Genomic DNA, 25,802 nt, shown 5'->3' on the forward strand with positions numbered 1-25,802 from the left:
ATGATATTCACTTCAGTGACCAAAGATATGTATGGGCATTATCAATGTTATGGTGAAAACAACCTTGGCAATGTCAGTGATAGTTTTTGGGTTTATGTCAATTGTAAGTGGAATGAATTGATCTTCCACTTTTGTATTTTTAATATTCCCTATCCGCGGACACGTGTCTCGTCTTTCGCAGGACTCATCAGTGCAGCTCGGGTAAGCGAGTATAGACTGCTGTTGTCACCACATTGCTCAAAACACTAGCTTTGCATAATCGTTTGTGGTGAACGGAGAAGAACAGCTTGCAGTTTAAAGAGTGTCACTTGGCTGGTGATTGTCTAAGACATGAAAGTTAGAGGAATACAAAAATGAAATAGTTGTTTTCTTCTTGATGGTTATGTATAAAGAGAAAAAGACGTTTCCGTGTTGATTTTCATTTACTCGAAACTCCAAGCCTCTTGAAATTTCTTTTTAGAATTTGAAATTCAGAACCAAGCATTTCAAGTTTCAACTTTTGCGAATCGGACTTTATCAGAAATGGTAGACAACGTTGTTGTTGCAACTAATATCATATTTTGTGACGTTATAAAGTCTTGAATTTGGTTATGACGGGCTCTAATTTTTATTTTTCAAGGTGCGCCTAATGTTACGGCAACGACTCTGGTACAACCATCTGTCACACCAGCTGAAGGACAATCGGTCACGTACACTTGTACAGTGGAGGGTTTTCCTAAACCCACAGTAACGTGGCAGAATGATGGTGTTGCTATGACAACCAACGTCACTGAGGTATGAACACTATTTTATAAAAAAGCAAGTTCGACCTGCTTCATTGCTCTTAATAATTCTATTCCAATCAAATGCAAGTTCGGCATGATCGCTAGATTTACTTGCTAGACATCTTGGTTTCATTCCTTTTTTAAATAATTTGACTAATTTCGTTAAACCGATAGACTTGTTCGATAGAAATGGAAAATTTTAGCTGTAGTTCTGCTATTTATGTAAACAAAACAGGCTGATGTTTGAAAACGAAGAAAAAAACAAACAGGTCTGAATTAAAACATACTTCATAATCTTCTAACATAGGTATCCGCAAGTAATGCAACAGGATTATGGGTAGTGACTAGTGAAATCGAGATTTGGTGGCACAGATCACATTCTGGTGTCATCGGTTGCTATGCAACGAATGGTATTGGTTACGCAGATAATGAGACCACAAATGTCTTCCTTACTTGTAGGTCGACTTATTCCCCCCCCCCCGTTAAAAAAGTGTTATATATAAGTTCGTATTTCATATTTGTTGTTACTGGCAAGTACCTTGTCATCTCGATTCATATCCATCTTCTGGTCTCAAATATGCTCTTGTTTCGTTGAAAAAGTAAGAAACTGGGAGTCAGAACTTTTCCATAAGCAAAGGGGGAAACGCCCTTTTTAAGGATCAAGCTATGGTTAAAACTTTCTAGCACCAAACGAAGAATGAAAGCAAGTTTTTGATAATCACACATAAGCTCAACTAGAAGTAGATATTTAGTTTGTTATTTTCTTTTTCATCCTTTCGAATTCTTTATTTGCATTCAGACCAACCGGAAATTTCCTTGGTGGCCCTCGATCGTGATACGTACGAACTTGGCGGTGTGGAAATATTCAGTACGTACGTCAACGACTCCGTTCTCCTGTACTGTAACATTACATCGTATCCGCAACTCGTGTCAAGTACCGCCGGACCCGTCCGTTGGTTTAAGGACAACGTCGAGATTACTTCCAACGTAATCAAATTCAACGAATCGGTGATCGATAACACGTTTTATTATACGACTACCAGTGCGATTCGAATCGATCCAATCGAAGAAACTGAGAACAGTAAAGAATATCGATGTGAAGCGAGTGTTTCGGGTTTCACTTCCATCAGTAAAACGATTCGTGTTCTTGTCTGTAAGTTTCTCTTCTGCTTTCTTAGTTTGGTGGTTTTGTGAGATGCTCCTTAAGGCTCTTTCAGAAAAAATGATCAAAAAAAGTTGACTGATGGTGTTCATAAAACAACTTCCCGTTGGCTAGACGCAAAAACATCCAAACTTTTGGACCAACTGTGCTCTATTAAGGACTTTCTGTTGGTCCAAAAGTTTCGATGTTTTTGTATCTAACCAACGGGAAGTCGTAATGGAGACACAATCTCAGTCCTGATTAACCTTGATTCATTACGTTTATGAAATGGCTTATGGATAATTCTGCAAGTCTTTCCAAGCTGATCTGTCGAAGCTTGACTTCAAATTACGGAATGGTGCAAACGATAAAATGGTTTGAAGAAAAAAAAGTACCGTCAACTCTCTCTAATTCGAATCTCTACTATTCGAATCTTTCTGTAATTCGAACTGAAGTATTGGTCCCCTAAGCTGGAAAGTGATATAAAATACTCTCTCTGTCATTCGAGTCAATTGTATACTCATTATACCGTATTACTCCGACTAAACAGCCCCTTCTTCTAAACGCCCTTCTTGAAATCGAAAAAAAATTGATAAACTCCCGGGGCGTTTATTCGAATTTATACGGTAACCTATTCTTCACAGTAAACGGAATGCTCACAAATGTACCGGACACTCCGTTGTGCGGTGCTCTGGGTGATTCTATCTTCTTCGATTGGCAATACACCTACACTCAACCGTACGATGACATTGTATGGGAAAAATATATCGATGGTAATGAAACTGTGGAATTTCTGGTCGGAAAATTACAACCCACTGCACCAGGTCTCAACATGAAAAGTAAGAGGATATATATTTTTTTGAAAAATCTATGAATCTTTAACTCTGCTCAGGGTAATTGATTACTTTTTTCTACCCCTTGAACACCGAAGTGTTATTTTATAATCGTGCTCGTTGTTGCATTACTTTCTAAGAGAAAATCCAACAAAAGGTCCTAATCCTTTACAAACCCTTTGGAATGTATAAGTGCAATATAATTGTAAAAATGTTAAATATCTGACCATGAACCCCATGAATATAAAAGTGTCTAAGAGTCTTTGATTACTAGCTTTCTTCGTAAAATATCGATCCATCTAAAATGAAAAAAAGAATTTTGCAAAGTTTATCAACTTTAAAGAGATTTTCTTTCAATTCAACCGAACCTAAATCATCAAATGAACAATATTTCACTTTACAGACGACACTAAGTACACGTATGAAGCCAGCACCAAGTCTGGTCTTTACATCCACCATATTGAATTGTCTGATGAAGGTTATTACGGTGTCAAAATCAATTTCGATAATTCTGCAGAAGTTTTTCATCACGTCACATATCTTACTGTTGTTGGTATGAATCATAATTCTTTTTCTGTCTTTGTCTTTTTTCTTGTGAAAAAGTAGTTATTGATATAGATTTTGCGTTAATGTAAACTAAGAATATTCTTGTGTAAACATTGATGATTCCACTGCCCCCAACAAATCTACTACAATTTATATTCAGAGGAGTTCTTTAACTCGTACCTCTATAAGTCAAATGTCTCCTTAACCCTAACGAATTTTATCGCCCCTTCAGTTAATAATGCCTTGAAATTTCCTTAACTCTGGAACAAATTTGTGTTCCCCGTCCGTGCTCAAATTATTGAGACTCAACTGTATTGCTATTTGAAACTCAATTTAGATTTTCTTGTCAGCTATCCCAGTCTATCCCTAGCCATTATGCTCTGGTCGTCTTGATAGATGGTTTTCTATAGAACTCCTTGTTTCATTTCTCTCCTACCTGATAAACTCTCTGATGATAAACTATCGATAGTCTTCAGTTTGGAGTACAAGTATAAAGCAACTTAAAGTAATTTAAAACCAATAATGTTTGATTACCTTTTCATTCCCAGTCAATCCACACAGTATGTCGATCACACCTAATGTTGCGACAGTTTACGAGCAGGAGAATATCACTCTCACTTGTACGGCGACCGGAAAACCCGCCCCAGACCTTTTCTGGTATTTTGAAGATGATTGGACAACAGCGTTGACAAACACAAGTGATTACCTCATCACTGACTGGAGTACGGACACGGTTGGCAATGAAACCATTGTGACGTCAGATTTGACGATCACGAGTGCGGGTCATCAAGATGTCGGCAATTATTCTTGTGGAGCTAAAAACAAACTGACTGAAAAGAGAATTTACAGAAGAGTTGATGTCTATTGTAAGTGTATTTGATTATCATCTAATATTCTTATAGCCTTTATACAGTCAGCTCTCTCAATTGTGATTAGAACTTTTATAGATTTGGTCATTTTTTCATAATCTTGAAATCAATCTTGCTCCTATTTTGCTTGGATGAGCTGAAATATTCAAATTAATTACTGAAGGAAATTTTCGTGACTCGTTTCACTTTTTAATTAAAGATACATATTCCTTTTTGCGATACGGAAAGGAGGCAAGCCTCTTAAATGCTGACAAAGCAGAATTAACAAAAAAAATTCCATAAGATTGTGCTCACGCGGTGCAGGAGGGTGGGAAAGTTCTTTCCTTTTTGTTAAAAAAATGCTGTTTAAGCAAATGGTAAGAGATCATTCATTTATTGGACTCTTCCAGAAAAAAAATGATTATGGGTGGGGTCTGAGGATATAACATTTTATGGTAGTTTACCCCCTCCCGGACACACACTTTAGACCCCAGACAACAGGTCTAACCCCCTGAACAAATATCAGTCGATCCCCGGACATTCAAAATTACCCCAAAACAGGGCAACAAGGTAGATTTTGCAAATTTTGTAAATTTTTCACTATTCCCCCCCCCCCCGGGCAATATATCCTCCACCCCCTATGTACAAACATTTTCTGGAAGAGCTCATTCCGAACTTTTATTATTGGTTTTCTTCAGACGCTCCGAGAAACACAACATTGAATGCTACAGTGAACCCGGTTCATCTTCTTTCCACCACGCTTCTTCAATGTGATACTGATGCATCCACTGAACCCATGTATTACCTCATCTACAAAGATGGTAGCTTGGTTGCCAACGTTACTGATGGGATATACAATATTTCATCTGTGGCGTATTCAGACAGTGGTAATTATACGTGCCACCCGTACAATGTGATGGGCTTTGGTGATAATGCAACGCTTGCTTTGGAAGTAACAGGTATGTATATGTATAATAACTCTATAATAATTTTTTTCAAAAATCTAGACTTGTATAAACCAAATTCGGTCTTATTTAATAGCTGACGATTGTCTAAAAACAGGAAACTCGGAGTACTACAAAAATGAAATAATTGTTTTTTTATGGTTATGTATAAATGCAAAAGAATTACGAAGCAATCATCCGACCCACACCCCCCACCTTCGATTCGCCAGTTTCAAGCAAAGGTTGTGAGGAGTTCCAATAATTCCAAAATTTTTAATTCTACTACAGGGGTGGGTAAAATCCAGTATATCGGGTATACTTAGTACTGAGCTACAATCAAGGGCATACTATTTGTAGGGAATTCCCTATAAAATTTTAAACACCGAAATTGATTCTAAGTCACTTCTGTAATGTAGAGAATTTCAACTCTGAGACACACGATTATACTTATTCCATTTTCAGCACAACCGATCCTCGATAATTACACAAGTCCTGTCTACGGTATCAAACCGCTATCATCAAGTCTCACTTGCACCTTCTATGGGAATCCGGCGCCTGAAATCACTTGGACAAAACTGGATGGTGGTGTGTTATACGATAACATCACAACAGAGACTATCGATAAATGTGTAGGGACCATCGTCTTCAAAACATCAACGGTTACTTTCAATCCAACTGAATTAGAACATTATGGAACGTACGAATGTTCCGCTGATAATATTTATGGCACCGTACAACAAAATGTATCACTTATCGTACATTGTAAGTTCTATTACTATTAAAAAAAAGTATCGAGTTCAAACATGATTCTAAGTAGAAGGTTGTTGCTTGTGAAAATGTAAGATAGATATACCAACACAATAATTGTTTTTACAACAGTCATTATGATGAAAAAGAATTAACTTTCTTTACAATTTTCATTGACGTTAATTGAGAATTGTTTTTTGTAAAAGTTATTCATAAAAGATGTCTCATGACAATTAATATGATAAACATTGCAAATTTAGTGAAACACACACAAGAACTTTCTTTCTATATAGGAAGTGGTACGACTCGATGCTTTTTTTCGGGGCACCCTGTATATTAGTGGTAGTTTGATTACTATTAAATTTGATAAATTGGATAAAGGGATAATTGGTAAAACCAATAATCGAGGACTTTCAGACAGTCTTTCTAGAGGACTTGCTGCCTGCTGACTCGCCTTTCCTTTACTGTTACTAAATTTGGAAAGTACTGGGATTCCAAACTATTTGAACAAGGTGAACCCCTTGTTTGACGTCCCTTTTGCTGACATAAATAACGGGCCGCATAATATTATTTGAATTTAGGAATGTCTATTGGTAATACCATTGATCTACATACGAGTTTAAAAATTGACAGGTGACCCTTTAAAGCCATTCATTTTACGGATATCCCATACTACCTATCAAGCTATTAATTGTTGTGTTATTTTGGCGGAAATAGTATAGGATTTCGAGAGCCCTTTGATTAAACAATTCTGTTGACACTTCACTTAATCATGCTTCTCTATTCAGATGCGGTGAATATTACGAGGCATACTTTGATCCAAGAATATGACAACCACACGACTGGTGACACCAATATCGTTCGCAAATGTACCGCTGTTGGTTACCCAGGCCCTCTCACTATTCAATGGTATATAAAGATTTTTTTGGTTGAAGGGGAGAGAGTATTTGATTGTCTCAATTTTCTTGTTTGTGCGATCATCTGTTGGACTCTAAATGACTCAAGGGAACAAAAAAACTTTTACGCTGCTTATTAAATAAGCACTGATTTACTCGTCCCTTTGGAAGTTTAAACAAATTTATGGTCTATCCGGGAATGGAGTTATCATATCAACGTAGCCCAAAGCTATCAACCCTATCGACAATAAACCTATCAACCCTTAGCAACGCGGTCGAATTTCGTTACCAGTCTCCTCAAAAGCGCCAAGGGTTGATAGATGTTTAGAATTGCGTTCAAGTTTACAAAAATCACGCCGAAATGTACGTCAAATGTTTATAAACCTTGCCACGATGAATCTTAGGTAATCAGGACTGATCGCGCCTCCATTTTAGACCAAAGGAAAGTCGTTATCAGGGCGCGTTGGTCCTGATTATCTATAATTCTTATTGACCGTGAAAAGACTTATGCTTGTGATTGCTTCAATGCAATGACTTCAGAGACATTTGACGTTATTCGTCCCTTGTATGGAGAACCCTGGCACTCAGCTTCTGCCGCATAGGTCGATAGTTATAAATGTTCGTAGGCGAGATCAATTTAATTTGTTGTTCTACGGGCCCGACCGATCCTATTTTTGCTAAAATCAAAAAAATAATATTGAATTTCCATTACAATATATTTTACACACTAGTTATTTGTAAGAATTAAATTTGAATAAAGCTGCAAATTAATTCAAGAAATAGAAAAATTTAGAAAATCAAGCATTCCATACACTAAAATTTTATTATGAACTTCATCGAAGATAAAAGAAGTGAGTTTTTGATCCAGAAATATTTTCGGTACCTTACCAAGCCTGATAAATGAAAAATTCATTCTTATTTTACCGACCGACCCATATTTTTCTAACGATCTGCCCGTAGAACAACAAATTAAATTGGTCTCGCCTTATTTGAAACTTGATAAGGATATGTAAAGGTCAAAATATCGTCAAAGTTTTATCACGAATTTTTTTTTTCAAGGTATTTGAACAGTCTACCCATTTCACGCCATTCCGCTTCACAGACGACGGTTAGTAGTACAGACACAGAGGTTGAAGTAGAGAGCACGCTCACCATGAACACTTTGGATAAGGACGATCTGGGAACGCTCATGTGTTTGGCAAGCAATTCCATTGGAACCGATAATGAAACAACTTACTTTAATGTCATGTGTAAGTCATCTTGAATGTTTGGTTATATGGGAGGCCCGCGTCTAATTAGTAGATTGCGAACACGGTGTCCTGCGGTTTTTCTAGTCCCCCATCTGGGACTCCCATTTGATTTTCTCCCCAATTTGAAAAATTGTCACGAACAATTGACTCACTGCATTCTTTGTGACAAAGCAGCGAACATACCAACATTTATCTCTTTGAAATTTCGTGTACTTTTCTCTCCACTTCATAGGAAAACAACCCCCCCCCATTTGACTTTGTCCCCCCATCAAGATGAATTCCCCCTCCTAGAGGAATTTATCCTCTCTTCCCGGGGCATCCCATGTCGCCCATCTCAAGGCCCTCAAGGTTTTCGCAAGTTTTTGTTAGAACAAATCATAATAGAGAAATTACACCCTACTAAAGTAGCAATGGAATATGGACTAACGAGATCATCCAACTGAGAACATCCTGTATCTCTGAATCTAAAATGTTTGAAAAAAAAAGAACAGTCAAAACTTGTGTTATTATCAAAGGTAGTGTGTACTTGAAGAGGATCTTGACTCTAAATCGTTTTTACATGATTTTTTCTCTAATTGGATAAATCTTTATACTGTAGTTTAAGACAGACTTAAACAAAATTTTGTGTAAACTCGAATACGTGTGTACCAGGGTACCAGGGTTATTACTTTCACAGTGATCGAAGAGATTTTCAATAAACCAAATCCTCATCTCTTTATCCTTGTGTAAGTGAATTGGATATATACAAGATCAACTCATCTGCATTTTTATCTGCTCCCGGTATTTTGAATGAAGTGTTTGAATGGCGATTTGTAGGGATAATAAAGTTCTGAGCGTTCGTGATAGCTGTAAGGAAATTATCTTTAGCTTTCCTCACGCTATGATTACAACCCCATTTTGATGACCAACTTGTACTCATTTATCTCGCTCGTTTTCCTGTTTACATTTCTCTCAATCCACGCAATAACATCTACCATCTTGTTTTCGCAAAGCATCCATGCTTTTTTTGGTCCCACAGTGCAACTTGCACTCAGTTAAAAAGTTTGAATGCCTAGTCGCCATTGGTGAGACACTCCCTGGAAACGGCGGTCTCGATTACCTCATAGTATGACAGTCGATTAAAAGAAATTTAATTACTAAGATAAGTCTAATTGTCATTTTAAAACGACTTTATCGTCAAATATCAATATTGATTAAACACTACCTTTATTCAAAAAGTGTTTACATCATATTTAATTAGCTGCTTCAAAGAAAAGCCATCTGCAAACCGACCAACCAAAAAAAAAAGTGAAAACTCCTTCTAATTTGGTTTTTACCAACATACTGGTATAACAATAACCCAGTTTTTTAAGAAGAATAGGTTATAAAAAGTCCCGGGGGGGGGGGCAGTCAGGCAAATTGACCGACGGGTATGTGCGGCGGTTAAGGGTATGTTCAGCAAATCTGGGAAAAATTAAAAATTTTTGCTCGAAAATGTTGATTTTTTTGCTCTAAAAGTAGCTAAAAGAGTTTAAAATTTGAAAAACACTGTAAGGGTATGAATTTCACCGATTTTTTTCTGCACTGTAAGGGTGCGATTCTAAAAGCCAATTTTTTCGCCGCACATACCGTCAGTTGGTAAACCCACTGCCCCCCCCCCCCCGGGTAAAAAGTACATTGACATCTAAAAACTAGAGTTCATGGAAGCCTTTCCAATATTTTTTGCTATTGATTTCTCATTAAGATGTAGCTGGTTGCTCATTAAGATGTAGCTGGTTGCTCATTAAGATGTAGCTGGTTTCTCATTAAGATGTAGCTGGTTTCTCATTAAGATGTAGCTGGTTTTTCGTTAAGATGTAGCTGGTTGCTCATTAAGATGTAGCTGGTTGCTCATTAAGATGTAGCTGGTTTCTCATTAAGATGTAGCTGGTTTTTCGTTAAGATGTAGCTGGTTGCTCATTAAGATGTAGCTGGTTGCTCATTAAGATGTAGCTGGTTTCTCATTAAGATGTAGCTGGTTTTCGTTAAGATGTAGCTGGTTGCTCATTAAGATGTAGCTGGTTGCTCATTAAGATGTAGCTGGTTTCTCATTAAGATGTAGCTGGTTGCTCATTAAGATGTAGCTGGCTGGTTTTTCGTTAAGATGTAGCTGGTTGCTCATTAAGATGCAGCCTATCCCTATCCCATCAAGCGATATTTTTATATTTTTTAGGTCCCACTTAGAGTTCCCACTTAGGGTCCCACTTAGAGTTCCCACTTAGGTTCCCACTTAGGTTCCCACTTAGAGTTTCCACTTAGGGCTCCCACTTAGAGTTCCCACTTAGGTTCCCGGGTTCCCCTATCCCACTTTTCCGGTATGCCGTTGTAAAGTTTGTTTTCATTTTCTTCCATATACGAGGCCCCCCAGCGGCAACCCTAATCACGCCATCACGCAAAAAAATTTTCTCCATCACGCATCACGAAAATCGCTAAAATTTGTCATCATGCAAAAAATAGCGAAAAACAGCCCAAATCACGCATCACGCCTCAAGTTTTTGCCCTATCACGCATCACGCCAAAATCTTGATCACGCCATCACGCCAAAAAAATCTCTAATCACGCCATCACGCAAGAAAAAAGTCCCAATCACGCAAACCGCTGGGGGGGGGGGCTCATATACTAACTCGGTACTCTTGTTATCTTATTGTACAGTAGTTTATTGTATAGAGGTTTAAACTAGGCTACGTCATATCTTCCTTCGTTTCGAGCGTAAAACTCCTACTCTTCGGGATATGAGCACTGCTCTTGTTTTGAATATTGAAATTCTTCAGATAAATTGCATGCGCACTGAGGTTTTAATGAAACAATAGAGAGTTTCGAAACCTAAGCCAATCAGCTGTGTTTTAAACATTCTTTTATTGGAAATCTCTGTTGATAAACATCTTTTGTGAAAGTTGTCTATTATGTTTAAATCTATTAATAATTCCTGGTGGCCGCCTATAGCAGTGCCTATAGACCAAGAGTAAGGTCTAAAAGCCTGGAGCTGTCTATTGTGTAGACTAGGTTTAAACATAATACTCTTAGGTTCCAAATAAACGGGCCCCCCCGCTTGTTAATTTTTCGAAAATTTTCCAACCCCCCCGGACCTTATTAGGACCCCCCGTTTATTAATCTCTAAGAATATTTTCAGCTGTCAAAGAGAAGGCCCCTTATTTTTCTCTAAATAGCCTGATTTTAGCCTATTTTTACCTTATTTTTGGGTTTCAGAAGTACAATTTCCAACCCCCCGGCAATTAGGTCCCCCCCCCCGCCCCGTTTATTAAAATCTAGAAAATTTTCCAACCCCCTCGTTTATTCGAACCCCCCCCCCCCGTTTATTTGGAACCTAAGAGTAGACAACTTTCACAAAAGATGTTTATCAATAGAGATTCCAATAAAAGAATGTTTAAAACACAGCTGATTAGCTTAGGTTTCGAAACTCTCTATTGTTTCAGTGAGTAGGAGTTTTACGCTCGAAAAGAAGGAAAATATGACGTAGCCTAATTGTACAGAAAATGATGAAGTTCAACTGGTAATTCCCAACTTACCAGGGTATTTCCAATTTAACCAATTCCCAAACCACAAGCAGTTTATCTGCTTTTACACATAATAAGAGTAGAGTTTTTCTTTTAATTTTGGGTATAGACAAAACGCTGAACGGCGGAACGACGGAATGCCGGAACCGGAATAGCTGTTCCGGCCGGAATAGCTATTCCGCGGAATAATGATGTTTTTTTTATATTTTGTATTCCGCGGAATATGATTATATATTTTTTTCCATCTGGGCCAAGTCAAGCTAACGAAGGTATGACATCGCTGAAAAATTTCAGTTAAGCACGGCTAGAAGTTGGTCCAGTGGTTTAAAGCGTTGGTTTCACGCACTAGGGATCCCCAGATCGAAGCGGGTCTGAGTCACCTTTAAAATTTTTATCCAGGTTTTGATGTTTCATGTTTTTTTGGGTGCAGATTCCGAAAAAATAGGTCTGAAGTCCTGAAAAGTTGACGGATGGGCGCTAAGAGACCGTAAAGGACCCGTACGGGACGTTGAATAACCCATTCCCCTAGCGCCGGACTGGGTTGGTCTCACGACTTGAAACTTTCTGGAGACGTCAAGCATATCGAAGGGGGGGAGCATGCCAAATTTCATCACTCCACTGTTACCGGTCGCCGGGCTACGGGCCGCGCAAGGTACGCTGCAGGACGTCCCCGTACGGACGATTGCCGGGTCGTACGGCGTTTTTAGCCGGTCAAATTTTCCGTGAGGTATAATTAATCTAGTTCTATCTTAGTTATATCTAAGGGAGACACTCAAACATAAAATCCCAAACAACACCCCGGGAAAGGTGTATTAGAATGACTTCACAAGCGAGTGCACGAGTGCATTCCTTTATATACGAAAAACAGCCAATGAGGTAGCCGATTACTGATTATAGGTGATTATGGGTGCTGATTATGGGTGGTAATGGGTGATTATGGATGATTATGTACATAGATATACCCTCAGGGGTGATAAAAGAGAAAGATTATTATAATTATTATAATAAAAAATCATATTCCGCGGAATAGCTAATACAAAAAATAAAAAAAATTAAAAAAAATCATATTCCGCGGAATAGCTATTCCGGCCGGAACACCTATTCCGGTTCCGGCATTCCGGCATTCCGCCGTTCTGCGTTTTGTCTCCACCCTTTAATTTTATATTTCCCTTGGTCGAATGTGGCATTCAAATGTTGTCATTTTTTGGACGTCTATTATTCATAGACCAGTAATATCAAGAAATAAAGAACTAACTTACAATTGCTACAGGGTGCTTCATGCTGGCGCGAAGTCTTCAGGCAATTTCTACACGGTGGTTCATGCTGGTGCAATCAGCATGAACCACCGTGTAGAAATTGTAAGTTAGTTCTTTATTTGTTGATATTTCGCTCGATTTTTCTTGTGCACTCTGTGATACCAGTAATATAAATCGCCTCGTGTAATTGTGTTTTTGCTTCAGCTTTTCAATAGATGATCTTCCATTTTAGCTCGTGTTCACGGTCGCCGTTCCAATGTCTCAATAGATTATAAAAACTGTTGTAGCTCTCTGATTTCGGCGATCTACTATTCGATACGCGCCATAATTCGATGATATTAAAAGCCACCATAACGAAGAAACTCATGAGCGACGATCTACTATTCGATACGCGTCATAATCTCGAAAGCCAACGTAACCAAGAAACTCTCATAAGCGACGCTCCTTTATTATTCAATACGCATTACTCGATGAAAATCCAATTCCCCTTGAAAGTCAGACTTCGTCAATACTGTAACACGAACCTTCATTCTAACATGTAAACTGGGATCTTAATAAACCCATCCGCTGAACCCCCGCACGCAGTTTTACCCATTTTCTTTTTAAAGACTGGTCTCCACGTTCGCGCGAAACGGGTGGCAGTTTTTTTTTAACCTTTTTTTGCCTGAAAAAAAGACCACGCCATAAAAAGGTTTCACGCAAACAAAACAAAAAGTTGAAGGAAATTCTACTTTTTTCATCCGTTGCGTCAATTTCGACCAATGGAATTGCTTCATTTTTCAACCGACCAATGACCTTACAAAAACGTCAAAAGGTTTTCGCTCATGTCGCGCGAAAGTGGAGACCGGCCTTAATTCATCACCTTACCTTAAACCCAGCCAGTGCCTTCCCACAAACCAAATTTGTTTTATAACGATTTTGATTTCCCGTCCAAAAACATTCGATTCCGCAGTAAAAAATAAAAAAGTGGTTTTCGTCTAACAGGCTACCGTCAATCTTGTGCCCTGTGTGAGTGTTTGGAGGTCTATTTCATAGATCAAAGACACATTGCATTTTAAAGAATTTCAATCAATTCTTGATATGTGTAGATTACGTCTTTCTTATATTCAATTCTAGCAAACTAAGGGGGTAAATTCTGTTTTTTTTTGGACGAGTATAATGACGTTATCTCAACTAACAACGTAATCTTGATACACACGCACATCAAGATCCTATCCTAAGAATACTGATAAAAAATGAATACTGATTAGGATGATTTTTAAAAAATGTTAAAAATACCCATGATTGAATACACCATAATCTTATGGGCTTTTCCAGAAATAGTCCGTGCCCCCTGTTGAGGATATTGGATATCCAGCAGGGAATAGACCTTATCGGAGTTTTTGATTTTTCTAAATAAGCGATGTATTGTGGGATTGTTTCGGGGGTATTACAATAGAATTCCCTCGAGGAATTCCTAAGAGATTTCTATTCTATTCACTCGAAACAATCTACAATGCATCGCTTTTTTAGAAAAATCAAAAACTCCGATAAGGTCTATTAACGATTTTTGTTCAAAAGTGGGTATACAGGGGGTTAAATATCTACAAGGGAGCCGAATTTCAGGGGGTAAAGTGTCTTTTCAAGCAACAAATACGATATCCAGGGGGTAAGCATCTTTTTAAGAGATTCTTAAAACGTGTTTCTAACCTTGGTAACTCTTCCATTGAAATAATCGAAATAAATTGGAGTCTCCATAACTCGAACGCGAGAACACTAATTTGTTCGAGTTAAGGAAATTTCGAGTTATGGGGTAAAGTTTGTAAGGCATTGTTAACTAAAGGGTCCATAAAACTTGTTGTTAAAGAGACATTCGAGTTACAGAGACTCCGATATACTAACACGGCTCTACAGCACCCGGGGGGGGTACTTAGGCAAAAATGGGTGCTGGGTATGTGCGTGCCTTAAGGGTAGGGTTTTTCACCCTCCCAAAGTCTCTCTAAGGGTTACCAAAACAACAAAAGTCAAAATCAGTCTCTCTAAGGGTCGGTTTTTTCACAAACTCGGGTCAAAGAAAAGTGAAAAGTCAAAAAAGTGAGAACATTTTTAAAAAAAGTGAGAAAATTTTTCAAAAATTAGAGAAATTTTTCGAAAATTGGAGAAATTCTTTTAAAAATCGAATTTCTTTGGCCCATTATAGAAATTTTTTGTGAAAAAGTCTCTCTAAGGGTTGGGTTTTTCTACACTGAGTCTCTCTAAGGGTCACCTTTTCACCAAAATTCAGTCTCTCTAAGGGTAAGGGTCCAGAGGTCTGGCACGCACATACCCGACACCCATCAATCCTAGTACCCCCCCGGGCTACAGCATGACCTTTGCGTTTTCTTCCCCATTAGATCCACCAGAACTGACAGCAAACCCAAACGCATTGGAGCAAGTCAACCAGGATGCCATCTTGCGTTTATCATGTGTTGCTACGAGTAACGAACTACCAACATTCACTTGGTACAAAGATGGTGTAGAAATTACCCCTAATGCAACGCATACTATCACCAATGCTGAGAACCAACCACAATCAAGGTCATAATATTTGAGAAAAAAGGAAAATCCACCGGGAAGTTTTTGAACCACAATCGATTTGTAAGTGCTCTAAAGTAGGTTGGAAGGGTAGAGTTTTAACTCTGAGTTTTAACATGAGACTTAAGACTTACGACCTTAGGATCTGAGGATCCAAAAGTTCAAAAATAGTCCAATAAGACTCAGAATATAGCCTGGAAGTCTGCCAACCCCTCCCAAATTGAAATATTCGATTAAATTAAAAAAATAGCCAAAAATCGACTTTCTCGCCAGAACTTTAAATCTTGAAAAACGTTAAAATAACCAAAATTCTCAATATATTATGACCTTAATTGCAGATTCTTACCACACTACTAGTAATTTCCGAATCACAGGAGTGGCGACGGACCATGCTGGTGTATATACATGTCTTGCGTCCAACAGTTTGGGGAATGTCAGCTTTGCAACAACTGTTGATGTACTATGTAAGTTCATCTTCTTCATTTGTTTTCATACTCATGACTTTTTGCTGTGAAAATAAGCTTTTATGCAATAATATGATACCTTATCGGGGAAAACTTCGTCGGGGAAAAGTGACGAATATTTTCCCCGACGAAAATTCTCCCCGGCCTTCATGTGTTTACCAACTACCAGCAAGTGACGAAAATTTTCCCCGACGAAGTTTTCCCCGACGAAGTTTTCCCCGATAAGGTATATAATAATTGACCTTGAAAAGCTTTGATGTCCTTCTTCCAAAAAGCAGTCCCGCTTTAAGTAGTATGATTTTTCTATTCATTTTCTATCCACAGATCCCCCTACCATTATTGATTTCCCACCTGTTGAAATTACGGCAACCGAATATGAAAGAAACCTCAAGATTAATTGTACGGCGACCGGTAATCCACAACCGGATATCGATTGGTATTTCAACGGAACTCTTTACATTGTGCCGGGAGACGGGAGGGTGGTGAGTGATGAAACCAAATTATCAGACAGCTTGACAACCGACCGTGCAGTTAGAAGATTTTGGAGAATGGACATGCGAAGCCAAAAACACACTGGCAGGAAATATTGCTGCTATGGATACCAATAAGACGTTAATAAGTATCATTTGTAAGTTGTGATAATGTTTACAATTCCATTCTCAGATGAAATAGTAAGTCTTTGTTATTAAGGGCCTTACGCCTACAGCGTATTAAGAGCGGTTTAAAATTTCGAAATATTAAAGAGATAATGTTTCTTTTGTCTGTCTTTTAAATGCCTTTTATTCTAGCTCTACTAGATACCGATGTCTGGATTGATGTGTCAGATTTGACAATATTACAAAGACTAGACAAAAAAATGGTTAATTATGATGATTTAGGTAAATGTGTTCAATGAAACTTTTCGTTACTTCAGATAATTTAACATTCGCACGTCCTGATCACCCTCAAGAATATTACTACGTCAACGAATCAACTGACGTCTCCCTTTCGTGTCGCGTCAAATCGTATCCTGCTGCAACGGTGACGTGGAGTGTCGCTACAGTTGACGTACGATACACGTTCGGTGACGACGTCATTGAAAACACGGCAGAATATGCATTGGTAGAACGTGCATGGAATATCACCAACGTCAACAGAACGGATGCTGGAAATTATCAATGTTTTGCAGATTCGGGATTGGAACAGGGAAATATCTCAACTGTCCTTGTCGTCTACTGTAAGTTGAACCGAACTAAGTTTCTAACTCGCTAAGGCTTTGTTTAGATGACCTACTTTCTGTCCTACCCTATTCTAATTATTATAGTAGGCAACAATTGGACCGAAAAAGCTTGTAATAGACTGATGATTCATTGAGGTCAAAAGATGGGCAACGTATTAACTTTAGACTGCCAACTATCTGCAAATTATAGATTACAATCAGAATAGACAGGGCTAAAAGTTGGCTGTCTAATACAGAGTTAAACCCTCTTTACTTGTAAACTTATAGATGGAGCATTCTCTGAAATCGGATATTTCTTATTAGTTCTCCACGAATCTAAATCTTAGACCACGATTCTCTTGACTAAGCTGTAAAGCCAGTAAAAAAGACAGCCTTCATATCCCATATTTTGTTCGACGTTTTTTCTTTGCATTGTAGGTGCTTTCATCATTTTAAAACTTTGCTTTAATATTTTAGATCAGGGAAGCCCAGATACAATTGATACAATCCCTTTGAACGAAGGAGATCCGTTATCTCTACAAGTTCCATCCTTCTATTCAAACCCTACCCTTACTCAAATTTCTACTTTTACTTCAACGATACACTCATTGGTTCGGACCATACCATGGTCAATACAACAACCTCACAGACTATTTTCCAAACAGTTCAAGAAACTTCTCTTTCCAAAACATCCGTGGATTACACCAGCTCCGGTGTCTACAAAATCCAATCCTGCAATCTGGTTGGCTGTAAAACTGATCTTTGGAATGTCATCGTTGAATGTAAGTATTTTAGCACAGTTGGCGCTCTCTAATTCGAACGCGAAAGAGATTATTTTGAATTTCCCCTTTTAGTATGGACTATTACATCGTTTTTAGAAATACCAACCATAGGCCCTGTCGAACTTATCAGACGAAGAGATTTGTAATTGTGATTTCATTGTCTTTTAACGAGCTTTTTCCTCTTTCGCATGTTTCCGACGTACTTGCTCTATTGTCTTTAAATCCGACAGTGCCGATCACTCTCGAGAGGTTTTAACCAATGGTAGAGACTTGAAAATGTGATTACAAACGGCCTTAAATATTAAAAATTTTTTCTTGATTTTCTTGCTTCAAGTCAAACCGGTGTTAACGACCATCATTCCGCAAAATACACATGTTAACGAAACTGAAACATTGGAAATGGAATGTACGTTCCTTGGCAACCCAACACCAGCAGCAATCACTTGGAAACATAATGGCGTCACCATAACAGACGGTGGGGCTAACACCATCACTCAGACCACACTCTACACCAGTCTATTTTCGTCTAGTGTAACTTCAACTTTATCCATCACGAACATTGGCAAAACTGCCGGCGACGAATATGAATGTTCGACGTCTAATAGCAAAGGCACGACCACAGCTGCTTATAATGTTTCCGTCTGCCGTAAGTTTCATTCACAGGTTTTTATTTTCAATCAATAAGTGCATGATGGTGCTAAAGTTCATCCATAATGATTTCCTCTTGTGATATGGACAGTCTAGTCATCTGTCAAAGCAGAACTGATTTTCATGGTGGTAAGTTTTTGGTATGAATGAAAAGTAAAGATTGCGTTCCATTATTATGGCTTTTTCCTTGTTTCATTTAGTCTAGATCTAGACTAATAATTTAAAAATTCAGGTCAATAATCAGCTTCACCTAATTATCAAACACTAAAAGGTGAACAGTACTGCAAAAGAAAACAGTACTGCAAAAGAGAAAAAATTATTCAAACATTCTCTCGCGTGGTTTTTTTATGGCAGACATACTTCTATTTTTTACTTTGTAGGAGAATTGCCCCTATTTTGCGTAATAAGAATAATGGTCTGGAAATCGAGACTGTTGAATGTTTAATTCTGCGCCTAGATTTTGACCGGAACCTACTCTCTTGTTTTCCTCTTAACGCATGTTTGATTTCAATTTCTGTTCATTTTAGACCTACCTGTGATTACAACAGACCACCCAACATCAGAAATCCGTCTAACCGAAGGCGACGCCTTAACACCACTCACTTTAGTCGTCGAATCAAGTCCAGCCGCAACCCTTACTTATTATAAAGATGGTGTCCCATTGGCTACTTCCCCATCAGTGACTGAAGTCAATAATGCAGACCCGACTTGGTATACAGTGGAGCAGACCTCCCTCCCTTATTCCTCTGCAGCTGACCGCACTATGTCTGGTCAGTATAATGTCACCGCGTGTAATCTGCTTGGATGTGTGACCAGTCAGCTGGCAACATTGGTTGTTCAATGTAAGATTTCCTTATTACATTTCAAAGCTGCAATCTATTTAATAGTCTCCACTTTACACCAAGAAAGTCACTATATATCCTTAAAACAAAAGAAAGTCCGAAAAGATTCATTCTGACATCAAAAATCTTGAACTAACAGATGAAGTGATCTCAAGTAAAATATGCTATATTTTGTATTCTATCTAATACATCATTCAGGCAAAAAGAAGTTTTTCGGACTTTCTTTTGTTTTGTGGTTTTTAAAAATTGTATCCTTATTTAGCTATAGTTTTCTTCAGTTGTTATAGGGTGTGGGATAGTGAGTTACAGGACCCCGATGTTGGTACAGTTAACTACAAACTCATCCGGAAGGTACTTAGGCCAAAAGTTGCTGCTGGGTATGTGTGGACGATAAGGGTCGTTTTTTTATCTTTTAAAGTCTCACTAAGGGCTCCAAAGGTCAGAAAATTTTAAATAGTCCCTCTAACGTTCGGAAAACTCTCGATTTTTACGAAACCTTTTAGTTTCGAAACATAACTTGTAAAAAGGTCTGTCTATAGGTAGGGAATTTTAGGATAATGGAAGAAAATTTTCAAAAATTCTATAATATAACCTTTAACCTTTTTAGATGTTCCGATTATCAGTTACACGAAGAACGCCAGTGTGATCCAAGGAGATGATGGGACATTAAGTTGCATCGCACATGCTGAGCCTGCACCAACCATTCAATGGTTCTATGGAAGCACTGGTCCTTTGAGCACCGATACTGACTATCAGGTAAGCTTCTGCTCTCCTCATTCTATACAAGTCGCATGTTTGTTTGGAACTTTGTTTGGTTCTTATCTAGTACTGTTTACAGTGGCGCATCTTTTAGATCATTTAAAAACACTGTGACACTGTACCTTAGTATATCACATTTATCGCTGGAGTAAAAAACTTAAATTTTGAGCTTTTTAGTAAATACTTTTTAGTAAATACCTTTTAGTAAGTAAGGCTCTTTCCAGCGCCTTCCACTCAAATGTATCAATGGTACATGCACCACTGCAATGGCTTTGTGGAATTTTGTCATTTTTCTGTTGTTTTTTCTACCCAATACGTCACTTGCAAGCAATCAGTTGTTTTAAAAGTGACGTAAAGCGATCAGAAGCCATTTCAGCTGTTTATATCCTAAATTGTATTATTTTATTGTAATTTTAAGATTGATGAAACGATAACGAATCATGACTACTATACTGAAGTTTCATCCAACTTGACGATCAAAGATGTTCAACGGTTGACAGATGTCGGATTGTACTCGTGCAAAGCTGTCAATCTCATTGGACATGACGAAGAACCTTTGAGTTTGTCTGTTGCATGTAAGATTTTTTTTAATAACATTCAAAAAGTTTTCTCTTAAAGTAAGAAATCGTTTTCTAGAAATACACTCCAATTCCAAATAATGCGTTATTATCGCAAACTTATGTTTCAAAGATTTGATTTTATTAAGTGATGCATGAAATGCTAAATAGCGGAACCCTTTAATTACAAATGGGCTTTGTATCTTTGCTTCAGATTCCCCCATTGAAGAAACAGTACCGACAGATATTACCGTTAACGAAGGCGATCCATTCAATATCATGTACGAGGTCCGTGGTGTCCCTGAAGTCACCTACACCTGGACCCTCAATGATACGGTACTGGCTCCTTCGGCCACGACGGAAGTCGATAGTCAACCACGGACCGTTTACGACATATACCGGTCAAGCACTTATTCCAGTACATCGGCCACGCCTGAGGAAGGAGGTGTTTACAACATCACTGCGTCCAACGAACATGGCTCTGTATCAACTCCAGTCAATGTCATCGTCCTATGTGAGTAGAATCTGGGTCAAAATATAATGAGAATTTTGGTTTTTAGAAATTTAAAGTTCGGCGAGAATATCGCCGTCTAATGTTAAAACTTAGAGTTAAAACTCTATCCTTCCAAAATATTACGACCTTGATTGTAGCTTCCCGACATCTATCAGAAGAATGAGCTGAATGAGGAGGTTTAGAGTTAATGAGTTTACTAAAAAATCAAATTTCTAGTTTGGTTCGATTATAAATCATTCTCGTGCTTATGAGGGCATAAACAATTACGTAACACCCTTGTATGAGGGCGTAAACAATTTCGTAACACCCTTGTAGAGAAACTTCATTATGGTAACCTTCGTATTAAATCATTGGTTTGCTCATTTTCCGCCATGTTTTTGAGACATACCATAACTTACCTGAGTTTGAAATAAAAATGGAGGTTTCACCATCTTCTTAAAAATCCAATTTTCGCTTTATGTTGTACCTGGCTACGGTACGGTACAAAGGAGGCTAAAATGGTGTGTGCTGTTGGTACCAAAATTCCATGTTTGGATGTAAGCGCTCTTCATCACATATACTTTCAAACTTTCCTTTAGATTCACCACGTGTAACTCTTTCGAGTACCAGCAAAATCAATGCCGGAACTGGACCACAATATTTAGAATGCGTAGTCCATAGCAACCCAGCATCAACAATCGAATGGTATAAAGATGGCGCGTTATTATCAAACAATGCCGATTATGACATCACAACGAGTACGACTTCATCAGATAGTTTCAAAACAAACATGACGTCATTATTGACGTTCCAGAGTGCCAGTAAAGATGATTCGGGGAATTATACGTGTAAAGCCACCAACAACAGGGGAACCAAAGAAGTTGAAACTGAATTAATTGTTTGCTGTGAGTATTTTCATTTTGCCGATAATTTCTCCTTTATCTTTTTAGTTTTATTTAAAGGTTTTGTTTTTACATAAGTGTTCCTGTTTCATATCAGACACATATTTCATATCAGGACGGTGTCTGCCTATTGTTATATTATGTTGATATAAGCAAAAAAATATTTTTTCCTCTTTCTGAACATCTTGCCCCACATTCATGTCAATCCAATGCGAAAAAGCTTCTGAATTAAAATTGATGAGTAAGCAAACGATATCACTCTTATTTAAAAATAAAACCTTTAAGATTAAATTGACTTAATCCTGGAGATTCTTTGTAGTGTATAACCAAAATCAAAATATAACATAACCGGTTTGAAACGACATTCCGACCTGTCTTTTTCAAGTTCAAGTTCAATTCTTGAGATTCTAAGACATGATATGTAGAATTTTGATTACAGATTTCGAATAACTGATTTGGAATGTTGTTATGCTATCAATCTTTTTTAAATTGTTGTTCCCATAATTTATTGATTGGTTTGAATGTCGTCAAAATTTTAGCTCAAACGAAACGATATAAGAGAGACAAAAGAATGAGATATTTTCAATCTATAATCCCATCTATCATTTCTTTCAGACCCACCAATTGTGACTCCGCATTTTCCGATCAGTAACCAAACAGTAGATGTGATCGAGTATTTATGGCCGTCACTCACGTGTAACATCGACTCCAACCCAGTCTCCAACGTTCAATGGTTCTACTCATCAGACGGGGGTGTGACTTACCAAACGGTTACTGATCTCATTTCGCAGCAAACACAAACAGTCCCTAATGAAGATTATGAGAGAGTTTTCAACACTTCTTTGCTTTTCCAAGCTAATGGAGCGGGTATTGAAAGAACGGATGAAGGAATGTATTATTGTAGAGCACAGAATGATTTGGGTTCGGCGCAATCGGACCCGATCAATATCAATGTACAATGTAAGCGAAACTCTTGTTTAGACGGCCCACTTTTCGCCCTGCCTATTCTAATTTCGAAATTGATTTGAAAGAAAGTTGGCTTTCCAAACTCATCCCATTGACCTCTTTTAATGTCAATTAATCTTTCAATGTAATAACTTCTTTCAATCTGTTTCTCAATCGAAGAATTTTTCTGTCAACTTTCTATCCACCTATTGCCTGCTTTACCAATAATTAGAATAGGATATGAAGTCAGACATCTAAACTAGAGCTAATTTCAGCTGGTACACAGCGTTCATCCAACGTCCATCTAACGTCATTTTTAAACTTCCTGTAAATTGAAATAATTCTTTGATTGTGTCAACATATTTAAGAACTTATCAGCTTAGCTGTTTGCGAGTGTGTGCGGTATTTCTTGGTCCGATTTATCAGTGAAATAGATTACGTCAAATCATTAGTAGAAACATACCTTATTACATGAATATTACTAGTCATTTTATATAGTCATTTGAAAAAGCAGAAAAATTCGTTTTGATTTCAGATCATGCAAATTTTCAAGGCCGTTAAATACTTGCCTAGTAATATTTGTGTAATAAGGTATTCGGTTTTTTATATTTGTCAAGCTACGTCCTGTTTGGAGGTCTACATTTAAAGATGTACAGTACAGTCTCCATAGTTCGAACTTCTATAACTCGAATGTCTCCTTAACCTTGAACAAGTTTTCTGGTCCTTTTAGTTAATAATGCCTCACAAACCTTACTCCATAACTTGAAATTTCCTTAACTCGAACAAATTTGCGTTCCCTGTGCGTGTTTTAGAGATCTAACTGTAGTCAATGAAATATCTTAAATGCTAATTTGAAACGTTCCGCTTTATGGTCTAACTCAACTCTATTTCAATAATTTGTTTACTAGATGCTCCGACTTTCATCGCACCTGGATTAATGTCTGGATCACGGAACGCCACTCTCGGTGGATCTGAAACCTTTGTTTGTCGATTCGAAAGTGACCCTGAAGCAACCGCTACGTGGCAGAAAGACGGCGTGCCGATAAGCGTGTCCGATTACACGACGTCGACGATTTCTACCACGGCGGACAAAGTAGTGAAAGAGAGCCGGTTGACCATTACTAGTATTGAGAGTGCAGACTTTGCAACGTACACGTGTCTGGCGCAGAATGTTGCTGGCCAAAGCAATCAAGAAGAGATATTGAACGTACACTGTAAGTTGCTAGAAACTCAAATAAAGCACTTGTTGTAATTCGAATCTTTTTCTAACTCGAAGGAAATTCTTAGTCCCTTAAAGATTATTGAATTAGAGAGATTCAACTGTATTACATTCGGTGTTTGTGAGCCTAAACTTGTACTTGTTTACTTACTTACTTACTCATATCTTGTTTTGCAAGTTAATTTCTAACTGTCAAAAAGTTCCCGAGTTTATTCAGACCCCTCTACTATTCGGGACCTTAGAGTATGCCTACTCTGCGTTTTCAAACAAAAGAAAGGAATATTTGAACACGAATTTGCACGATCCTACCTTGTTCCCTGCGTATTGTCAGCTTTTTCATGCTTAGTGCTAGATAATATTTTCTGGCCTCCACCAGTAACGTAAATAAAGCCTGGGATACACGGGGACGAGATTGAAAGAATCCTGAATTCAACTTTGCTAACAGGAATTTTGCAAAAGCAATACAGTGGAGTCTCCATAACTTGAACATGCAAGGAGACACCCGAGTAATAGAGGTATGAAGACTTCACTGAATTTCTTAGACATTAAGCAACTTTCTTCTTTGTCTTTTAGTTTTACCGACATTCAACCCACTCACACAAACAGTCGTTGTTGGTGAAGGGGATTCCGTCATCTTGAATTGTTCTGCATTAGCCAATCCCATTCCTTCATACACATGGGTATCACCCGATGGAACAAATAATAATGGAGATTCCCTGGCAATCAACTCTGCAGCGGTAAGAAGACACAGATTCGAAAGGAATTCTATACACCAGAAGGCCCTTTTTTTCTATTTGACGATTTGACAGTAAAAGTAACCTACTACAGTGTAAACTCTGTAACTTGAACACGTGTGGGGAACTTTTTCCGAGTTACAAAAAATCTGAGTTATACACTCTTGTTTATAAGGGTTTGTTACCTGAAAAGACCAAGACCTGTTCGAATTAAAGAGATATTCGAGGCACGAGTTAAAGAGACTTTACTGTGGATAAAACGGTTGTAAAATTACCAGAATAGTTTGAACTGATTCCGTTTTGAAACTTATTTTCAACTGTCAGAAAATAGGATTCATTAACTGACGCAATTCTCATTCCCTTTGCTCAATCAATACCATAAATACTCTCTGTAATCCGAAACCATTCTATAATTCGAAAAGTTAGACAGAATCAAGTGTATTCACTTTTTGTTTTGCAGACATCAGACAGTGGTTTATATAATTGCTCAGCCACCAACAGTGAAGGAACCAGTTTGGATCATTTCACTGTCCAATTGATCGTTGCCAGTAAGTTTCTTTCAGCATACATTCCTTTGATTTGATCTTAATATTTTATCATCAATTCACCTTAAATGTGGTAGCACTCTTTTTTGGCCATCATGTGAAAACCATGTCAACGTAATTATAGTAATTTCCTTGAGAGTGGTTTCTACATGATAGCAAAAATGGTGCACAGTGTTAAAATTAATGGGCTTTAAGTATCTTTCTTTTCAACTCATTTAAAAGAATCGAATCTGAATACCAGATATTTTTAAGGGTTGTATAGCCCAATTCATTTTAATATCGATACCAGTGTCTTCTGTTTTTAACACTCTTATCTTTCTATTGACCCGAAGAATTTCTCAACTTTAAAATTGATTGCCGGTGGGCTAAGAGATTCAACATATCAATTTCACTTCCTAAGGGC

At 37.8% G+C, this 25,802-nt stretch overlaps 2 protein-coding genes across 2 annotated transcripts in view; both read left to right on the top strand.

Annotated features, from left to right (window-relative positions):
- Positions 1–17,320, top strand: LOC136801245 (hemicentin-1-like). The gene is made up of 16 exons (XM_067057877.1): positions 1–103; positions 620–774; positions 1,072–1,219; positions 1,564–1,917; positions 2,550–2,744; positions 3,142–3,291; positions 3,833–4,150; positions 4,831–5,091; positions 5,539–5,838; positions 6,612–6,732; positions 7,779–7,969; positions 15,131–15,214; positions 15,650–15,775; positions 16,100–16,300; positions 16,689–16,991; positions 17,262–17,320. The coding sequence occupies exons 1-16, from the start codon at positions 1–3 to the stop codon at positions 17,318–17,320; spliced, it is 3,069 nt and encodes a 1,022-aa protein (XP_066913978.1).
- Positions 15,325–25,802, top strand: part of LOC136801260 (hemicentin-1-like) — an 18,301-nt gene continuing 7,823 nt past the window's right edge. The window contains exons 1-14 of the mRNA XM_067057889.1: positions 15,325–15,775; positions 16,100–16,403; positions 16,689–16,991; positions 17,451–17,755; positions 18,090–18,401; positions 18,931–19,245; positions 19,853–20,001; positions 20,423–20,579; positions 20,776–21,075; positions 21,654–21,959; positions 22,572–22,916; positions 23,810–24,115; positions 24,694–24,857; positions 25,315–25,402. Coding sequence (XP_066913990.1) covers positions 17,599–17,755; positions 18,090–18,401; positions 18,931–19,245; positions 19,853–20,001; positions 20,423–20,579; positions 20,776–21,075; positions 21,654–21,959; positions 22,572–22,916; positions 23,810–24,115; positions 24,694–24,857; positions 25,315–25,402 — 2,599 coding nt within the window. The 5' untranslated portion in view covers positions 15,325–15,775; positions 16,100–16,403; positions 16,689–16,991; positions 17,451–17,598. The remainder of the gene's footprint in view (positions 15,776–16,099; positions 16,404–16,688; positions 16,992–17,450; positions 17,756–18,089; positions 18,402–18,930; positions 19,246–19,852; positions 20,002–20,422; positions 20,580–20,775; positions 21,076–21,653; positions 21,960–22,571; positions 22,917–23,809; positions 24,116–24,693; positions 24,858–25,314; positions 25,403–25,802) is intronic.

Source organism: Clytia hemisphaerica, unplaced genomic scaffold (genome assembly GCF_902728285.1).
Source record: "Clytia hemisphaerica strain Z4C2 unplaced genomic scaffold, Clytia hemisphaerica genome assembly, whole genome shotgun sequence".
NCBI lineage: Eukaryota > Metazoa > Cnidaria > Hydrozoa > Leptothecata > Clytiidae > Clytia > Clytia hemisphaerica.